General features: G+C 50.5%; 1 protein-coding gene across 1 annotated transcript; it reads left to right on the top strand.

Annotated features, from left to right (window-relative positions):
* Positions 1-2675: 2675 nt before the first annotated feature.
* On the top strand, positions 2676-6807 carry LIPT2 (lipoyl(octanoyl) transferase 2). The gene is made up of 2 exons (XM_058186068.1): positions 2676-3153; positions 6464-6807. The coding sequence occupies exons 1-2, from the start codon at positions 2691-2693 to the stop codon at positions 6694-6696; spliced, it is 696 nt and encodes a 231-aa protein (XP_058042051.1). The 5' UTR covers positions 2676-2690; the 3' UTR covers positions 6697-6807.
* The last annotated feature ends 1934 nt before the right edge of the window (positions 6808-8741 follow it).

The following is an 8741-nucleotide window of genomic DNA, read 5'->3' on the forward strand; positions in this document are numbered from 1 at the left end:
GTGGAGTTGAGACAGAAGCCTTCAGCTGGAACCTTGGGATGGGATGGGCGAGGAGAAGGAGAAGGAGAAGGAGAAGGAGAAGGAGAGGAGAGGAGAGGAGAGGAGAGAAGAGAAGAGAAGAGAAGAGAAGAGAAGAGAAGAGAAGAGAAGAGAAGAGAAGAGAAGAGAAGAGAAAATATGGAATGGAACGGAACGGAACGGAACGGAACGGAACAGAACAGAACAGAACAGAACAGAACAGAATAGAAAAGAAAATATGGAAGAGAAGAGAAGAGAAAATATGGAATGGAATGGAATGGAATGGAATGGAATGGAATAGAATAGAATAGAATAGAATAGAATAGAATAGAATAGAATAGAATAGAATAGGAATTTTTTTATTGGTCAAGTGTGATTGGATACACAAGGAAATTGTCTCTGGTGCTTAAGCTCTGAGTAGACATACAAACAAGAGAATAATAGAACCGTAAGATATCAAGAGGCCTCCAAATCAAATTCATGCCCTGTTTCTCAGCCTTGGTGACTTGAAGAGGTATGGACTGCAACTCCCAGCATTCGCCAGCCAGCCAGCCGTGGCAGGAGAATTCTGGGACTTGGAGTTTTAAATGTTTATCCAGCTAGCACTCCAAGGTGAAAAGCTGGTTTAAGCAAAAAATAGGGACTGGCTCACTCGTCTTACTGACGGGGTTTGCGAAGCATGTTCCACTATCATCATCCTTCCTTCAAGCTTTAACAAGTGAGAAAGTCAACAAATTTGCCGTGAGGACAACTCCTTATGGACTATTGAAGAGTTGGCAGCTCAGCCTCAGAGGGGGTTGGGCTGGCCTAGGTTTGCCACACCTGCCATTCGGGCCAAAAAAGTCTTTTACTCTTCCCCTCTTTTATATTGTTTTATTGCGATATTGTAAAACACAAATAGGACGTTGCGTGATCTATTTGGATACAGCGGCGTTTCCACAGTGTTGACCGGAGATTGCTCACGCACAAGGGGAAGGTCACTTGAACTTTTAAGGAGAAAAAGTCTGTGATCGCTTGGGCTGGGTTCTGCAGAGGGAAGGAGGGAGGAAGGAAAGAAGGGTGGGAGGGAGAGAGAGAGAGAGAGAGAGAGAGAGATGGAAGGAAGGAAAGACGAAGGGAAGTGAAAGCAAAACGAAAGTGGAAAGACGGAAAAGAGGGAGAGAGGGAGGGAGGGAAAGGGAAGGAAAGTGAAGATGGATGGAAGGAAGGAAGGAAAGTGAAGAGGGATGGAAGGAAGGAAGGAAAGTGAAGAGGGATGGAAGGAAGGAAGGAAAGTGAAGATGGATGGATGGATGGATGGAAGGAAGGAAGGAAGGAAGGGAATAAAAGGAATCTCCTTCCTTCTTCTCTCCCTCCCTGCTTCCCTTCTTTCCTTCCCAGATAAAAGGAAGGAGAAAGGATGGGAAGGAAGAGAGAGAGGAGCAGGGAGGGAGAGAGGGGGAAGGAAGAGGAGAAGAAAGGAAGAAAAGGAAAGTGAAATGAAAGTGGAAAGAAGGGAAGCAGAGGGAGAAAAGAAGGAAAGAGATGGAAGGAAGAAGATAAAAGGAAGGAGAAAGAATGGGAAGGAAGAGAGAGGGGGGAGGGGAGGGAGGGAGGAAGAAGGGGGAAGGAAGAGAAGGAGGACAAGTGAAAGTGGAAAGAAGGGAAGCAGAGAGAGATGAAGGAAGGAAGGAGATAAAAGGAAAAGAGAAAGAATGGGAAGGAAGGAAGGAAAGTGAAGATGGATGGAAGGAAGGAAGGAAGGAAGGAAATAAAAGGAGTCTCCTTCCTTCTTCTCTCCCTCCCTGCTTCCCTTCTTTCCTTCCCAGATAAAAGGAAGGAGAAAGGATGGGAAGGAAGAGAGAGAGGAGCAGGGAGGGAGGGGGAAGGAAGAGGAGAAGAAAGGAAGGAAAGGAAAGTGAAATGAAAGTGGAAAGAAGGGAAGCAGAGGGGGGCCTCTGGTGGCGCAGACTGCTAAGACAGTCTGTTATTAACAGCAGATTCTTGCAATTACTGCAGGTTCAAGTCCCACCAGGCCCAAGGTTGACTCAGCCTTCCATCCTTTATAAGGCAGGTAAAATGAGGACCCAGATTGTTGGGGGCAATAAAAGCTGACTTTGTATATAAATATACAAATAGAATGAAGACTGCTGCTAACATAGTGTAAGCCGCCCTGAGTCTTCGGAGAAGGGCGGGATATAAATGCAAATAAAAAGAAAGAAAGAAGGAAAGAGATGGAAGGAAGAAGATAAAAGGAAGGAGAAAGAATGGAAGGAAGGAAGAGAGAGGGGGGAGGGGAGGGAGGGAGGAGGACACGTGAAAGTGGAAAGAAGGGAAGCAGAGAGAGAGATGGAGGAGATAAAAGGGAGAGAGAGAGGAGAAGGAAGGAAGGAAGGAAGGAAGGAAGGGAATAAAAGGAATCTCCTTCCTTCTTCTCTCCCTCCCTGCTTCCCTTCTTTCCTTCCCAGATAAAAGGAAGGAGAAAGAATGGGAAGGAAGAGGAGAAGGAAGGAAGAAAGGAAAGGAAAGTGAAATGAAAGTGGAAAGAAGGGAAGCAGAGAGAGAGATGGAGGAGATAAAAGGCAGAGAGAGAGGAGAAGGAAGGAAGGAGGGAGAGCGAAAGGGAAAGTGGAAAGAAGGAAGGGGCGGGGCGGCGAGGGGCCCGCGGGCGCCCTCTTGCAAAAGGGCCGCCGATGCCTCCGATGCCTCCTCGGGCGGTGCTGCTGGTGGGGCTGGGCCGGGCCTCGCTGGGGGCGGCGCTGGGGGCGCAGGCGGCGGGGGCGGCTCTGCTGCGGGCGGGGGGCGGCTGCCCGGAGCGGCTGGTGCTGTGGGAGCCGCGGGCTCCGGTCTACACGGCGGGGCTTCGCGGGGCGTCTGCCGAGGGGGAGCCGGGGCTGGCCGGGCGGCTGCGGGCGCTGGGCGCGGAGGTGGCGCGCGTGGAGCGGGGCGGCCGGCTGACCTTCCACGGGCCGGGCCAGCTGGTGGCCTTCCCGGTGCTGGACCTGCGCCGCCGCCGCCTCGCCCTCCGCGCCTACGTGGCCGCCCTGGAGCGCCTGGCCCGGGACGCCTGCCGCCGCCTCGGCCTGCCCCGCGCCCGCGCCCTCCCGCCGCCCCGCACCGGCGTCTGGCTCGGGGACAAGAAGCTCTGCGCCATCGGTGAGACCGCGGGGACTCCCGGGCCCAGGGTGCGCGGCCAGCTCCGCCTGCAGGCTGCCCAGGGAGGGGGGACTACCCAACCCGTGGATCCCGCCCACCCCACCTGGGGCTCCGGAATCAGTCCTAGGAGGGGGATTGGCCAGACCATGGTGCCCGGCCGGCTCAGGTTGCCGGCTGCAAAGGGAGGGGGGACTACTGAACCCATGGATCTCGCCCACCCTGGGGCTCCCCAGTGCTCTGTGAGAGGAGAGGGACTGCCAGGCCCATGGGGCTCAGCTGGCCAGGGCTGCCCATGGGGAGGGGGCTGTCTCACCCATGCATGTTGCCCACCTGGGGCTCCCCAGTGCTGTGAGAGGAGAGGGACTGCCAGGCCCATGGTGCCCGGCCAGCTCAGGCTGCAGGTTACAAAGGGAGAGTGGACTACCGAACCCGTGGATCTCGCCCACCCCACCTGGGGCTCCGGAATCAGTCCTAGGAGGGGGATTGGCCAGACCATGGTGCCCGGCTGGCCACCTCTGCCCATGTGGAGAGTGGACTACCGTACCCATGGATCTCGCCCACCCTGGGGCTCCCCAGTGCTCTGTGAGAGGAGAGGGACTGCCAGGCCCATGGTGCTCAGCTGGCCAGGGCTGCCCATGGGGAGGGGGCTGTCTCACCCATGCATGTTGCCCACCTGGAGCTCCCCAGTGCTGTGAGAGGAGAGGGACTGCCAGGCCCATGGTGCCCGGCCAGCTCAGGCTGCAGGCTGCAAAGTGAGAGTGGACTACTGAACCCATGGATCTCACCCACCCTGGGGCTCCCCAGTGCTCTGTGAGAGGAGAGGGACTGCCAGGCCCATGGTGCTCAGCTGGCCAGGGCTGCCCATGGGGAGGGGGCTGTCTCACCCATGCATGTTGCCCACCTGGGGCTCCCAGTGCTGTGAGAGGAGAGGGACTACCAGGCCCATGGTGCCCGGCCAGCTCAGGCTGCAGGTTGCAAAGGGAGAGGGGACTACCGAACCCATGGATCTCGCCCACCCCAGCTGGGGCTCCGGAATCAGTCCTAGGAGGGGGATTGGCCAGACCATGGTGCCCGGCCAGCTCAGGCTGCAGGTTGCAAAAGGAGAGTGGACTACCGAACCCATGGATCTCGCTCACCCCACCTGGGGTTCCGGAATCAGTCCTAGGAGGGGGATTAGCCAGACCATGGTGCCGGGCTGGCCACCTCTGCCCATGTGGAGAGTGGACTACCGTACCCATGGATCTCGCCCACCCTGGGGCTCCAGAATAAGTCCTAGGTGGGGGATTGACCAGACCATGGTGCCCAGCCAGCTCAGGTTGCAGGCTGCAAAGGGAGGGGGGACTACTGAACCCATGGATCTCGCCCACCCTGGGGCTCCCCAGTGCTCTGTGAGAGGAGAGGGACTGCCAGGCCCATGGTGCTCAGCTGGCCAGGGCTGCCCATGGGGAGGGGGCTGTCTCACCCATGCATGTTGCCCACCTGGGGCTCCCAGGAGAGGGACTGCCAGGCCAATGTGCCCGGCCAGCTCAGGTTGCAGGCTGCAAAGTGAGAGTGGACTACTGAACCCATGGATCTCACCCACCCTGGGGCTCCCCAGTAGTGGGAGAGGAGAGGGACTGCTAGGCCCATGGGGCCCGGCTGGCCAGGGTTGCCCATGGGGAGGGGGCTGTCGTACCCGTGCATGTTGCCCACCCTGGGGCTCCCCTGTGTTGTGAGAGGAGAGGGACTGCTAGGTCCATGGTGCCCAGCTAGTTCAGGCTGCAGGTTGCAAAGGGAGGGTGGACTACTGAACCCTTGGATTTCGCCCACCCTGGGGTTCCCCAGTACTGGGAGACTGAGGGACTGCCAGGCCCATGGTGCCCGGTCAGCCAGGGCTGCAGGCTGCAAAGTGAGAGTGGACTACCGTACCCATGGATCTTGCCCACCCTTGGGCTCCAGAATCAGTCAAAAGAGGGGGATTGCCCAGACCATGGTGCTCGGCTGGCCACATCTGCCCACGGGGAGGGGGTCTATCGTACCCATACATGTTGCCCATCCAGAGGCTACAGAATCAGTGATAAGTGGGGGACCGCCAAGCCCATGGTGCCCATCCGGGCAGGGCTGCTAATGGGAAGGAGACTATCCTGCCCGTGGTCCTCAGCCACCCTGGGCTCACTTTTGGGGCTCCCCAGTGTCGTGATAGGAGAGGGACTGCCAGGCCCATGCTGCCCTGCCATCCCAGATTGCAGGCTGCAAATAGAGAGTGGACTACTGTACCCATGGATCTTGCCCAGCCTGGGGCTCCAGAATCAGTCATAGGAGGGGGACATTACAATGGTTTTTTTTTTTTTTTATTATTATTATTATTATTATTATTATTATTATTATTATTATTATTATTATTATTATTATCTTTATTACTTAAACATGAAACCCAGTCAACTATTATTATTATTAATTATTATTATTATTATATTACAATACTAATAATAATAATAATAATAATAATAATAATAATAATAATAATAATAATAATAATAATAATAATAATAATAATAATAAAAGTTATATTACAGTAATATTTAGAATAGAATAGAATAGAATTTTATTGGCCAAGTGTGATTGGACACACAAGGAATTTGTCTTGGTGCATAGGCTCTCAGTGTACATAAAAGAAAAGATACGTTCATCAAGGTACAACATTTACAACACAATTGATGATCAATATATCAATATAAATCATAAGGATTGCCAGCAACAAGTTATAGTCATACAGTCATAAGTGGAAAGAGATTGGTGATGGGAACGATGAGAAGATTAATAGTAGTGCAGATTCAGTAAATAGTCTGACAGTGTTGAGGGAATTATTTGTTTAGCAGAGTGATGGCCTTCGGGAAAAAACTGTTCTTGTGTCTAGTTGTTCTGGTGTGCAGTGCTCTATAGCGTCGTTTTGAGGGTAGGAGTTGAAACAGTTTATGTCCAGGATGCGAGGGATCTGCAAATATTTTCACGGCCCTCTTCTTGATTCGTGCAGTATACAGGTCCTCAATGGAAGGCAGGTTGGTAGCAATTATTTTTTCTGCAGTTCTAATTATCCTCTGAAGTCTGTGTTTTTCTTGTTGGGTTGCAGAACCGAACCAGACAGTTATAGAGGTGCAAATGACAGACTCAATAATTCCTCTGTAGAATTGGATCAGCAGCTCCTTATACAATATTGTATCACCATTCATTGATTACTATTGTATTGTACAATATTGCATTGACGTTGCATTAATATTGTACCAATTCGTCTACTGGTTGCCATGCTGTCTCTCTCTCTCTCTCTCTCCAGGTGTGCATTGTGCGAGACACATCACCACGCACGGATTGGCCCTGAATTGTTGCACCGACTTGACGTGGTTCGACCACATCGTCCCGTGTGGCCTGGAGGGGCTGGGGGTGACCTCCCTAAGCCAGGAGCTCCACAGACACGTCTCGGTGGAAGAGGCCACGCAGCCCTTCCTGGAAGTTTTCCAAGAAGTCTTTAACTGTAGTTTAAGCGAGGAACCTGGTTTGGAGGAATGATGGACCTGACATGCCGGTCGCGTTGCAAGATCCTAGATTGTCTCTTCTGAAAATATTATTACTTTATAATAATATAATATCATTATTATATTAAATTACGGAGTTTTTCCAGGTAGCGGGTTTTATTCCTGGTGGGCGGAGCCTATCGACACAATGCAAGGACCTGGACTTCTGACGCAGGTAGTCCTCAATTTACAACCACAACTGAGCTGTTGCTCAGTGAGAAATTAGTTGTGACTTTTGCCCCGTTTTTACGTCTTTTCTCGCCACATTTCTTAAGCGAATTTACCGCAGTCGTTAAGTTAGTAACATGGTTGTTAAGTGAATCTGGCTTCCCCATTGATGTTGCTGGTCAGAAGGTTGCAGAAGGGGATCGCGTGACCTTGGGACACTGCAATGGTCATAAATGTGAGTCAATTGTCACCCAGCTGGCTTTCATGCCTAAGGAAGGACTAATAAATAAAGTTTCAGCAAATATGTGTGTGTATATTATCTCTCTCTCTATATATATATATGTGTGTGTGTGTGTGTGTGTGTGTGTGTGTGTGTGTGTGTGTGTTTTCTGAGGTTTTCGCAGGTGTTTGTATGTAGATCTTTGGTTATTTGGGTTTTCTCCTGCGTAAAATTGGAAGTGTCTTGGCGACGTTTCGACGAAGTCTCATTCGTCATCTTCAGGCTTCAGCTTCGTGCTTCTGGGAGCAATGTGGGATTGCAGCTGTTTCTTCCTTTTTAACTGCTAGTGGGGGTTTGAACTGATTGGGTGGGAGCTTGGCTGTGCTCTGATTGGATGGGGTTTTTTTTGTGCTCTGATTGGCTGGGGGTGTGTCCTGTGTTGGTGGGGGCTTGGTTGTGCTCAGATTAGTCTGATTTGCAGGGGGATTTGAGCTGGTGAGCTGCATTGCTGTTGTTTGGCTTCGTGTTTGTGGTCGTGCTACATCTTCATAGTGGGTGTCTGTCTGCTGTATGTATGGATTGGAGGGGTTTGAAATGGCTAATGTTGCAGCTGCGGTCTGGCTTCTGGTCCTTGGTCGTGCTTCCTGATCAGTGTGGGTTTGGGTCTGCTTTCTGGGTGGATGTGTGGTGGTGACATCCTGTGTGGACCTCGTGAGTGTGGGTCTGGTGTAATAAAATAAAGATAGTGAGATATGAGATATATATATATATATATATATATTTGTTTTCTGAGGTTTTCACGGGTGTTTGTATGTAGATCTTTGCTTGTTCGGGTTTTCTCCCGTGTAAAATTGGAAATGTCTTGGCAACGTTTTGACAAAGTCTCATTCATCATCTTCAGGCTTCAGCTTCGTGCTTCTGGGAGCAGAAGCATGAAGCTGAAGCCTGAAGATGACGAATGAGACTTTGTTGAAACGTCGCCAAGACACTTCCAATTTTACGCGGGAGAAAACCCGAATAACCAAAGACCTATATATATAGGAGCAATGCTCCTATATATGGGAGCTAACCAAAGACCTATATATATAGGAGCAATGCTCCTATATATGGGAGCAATGCTTCGTGCTTCTGGGAGCCTGAAGCCTGAAGATGACGAATGAGACTTCGTTGAAACGTCGCCAAGACACTTCCAATTTTACGCGGGAGAAAACCCGAATAACCAAAGACCTACATACAAACACCCGCGAAAACCTAAGAAAACAAATATATATATATATATATATATATATATCTCATATCTCACTATCTTTATTTTATCTATCTTATCTATCCATCTGTCCATCCATCGGTCTCCATCCATCTATCATCATTTCATTTTAATGTATGTTGATTAGTGTACATTTAAAGTGACAATAAAGTTAATCTTTCTCAACTTTATATTTCTATCTATCTATCTATCTATCTCTCATTTCTCCATCTCTCTCTCCATGTCTCTGTGTCTCCTCTCTTATCTCTCCATCACTCTTATCATCTATCTAGCAGCCATTTCTCCTCTCTTATCTATCTATCTATCTACCATTTATCTCTATCTATCCATCCATCCATCAAATTTCTCCATCTCATCTATCTATCCCATCCATCCATTCTATCTA

The sequence above is a fragment of the Ahaetulla prasina genome, chromosome 5, assembly GCF_028640845.1.
Source record: "Ahaetulla prasina isolate Xishuangbanna chromosome 5, ASM2864084v1, whole genome shotgun sequence".
NCBI classification, from domain to species: Eukaryota; Metazoa; Chordata; class Lepidosauria; order Squamata; family Colubridae; genus Ahaetulla; species Ahaetulla prasina.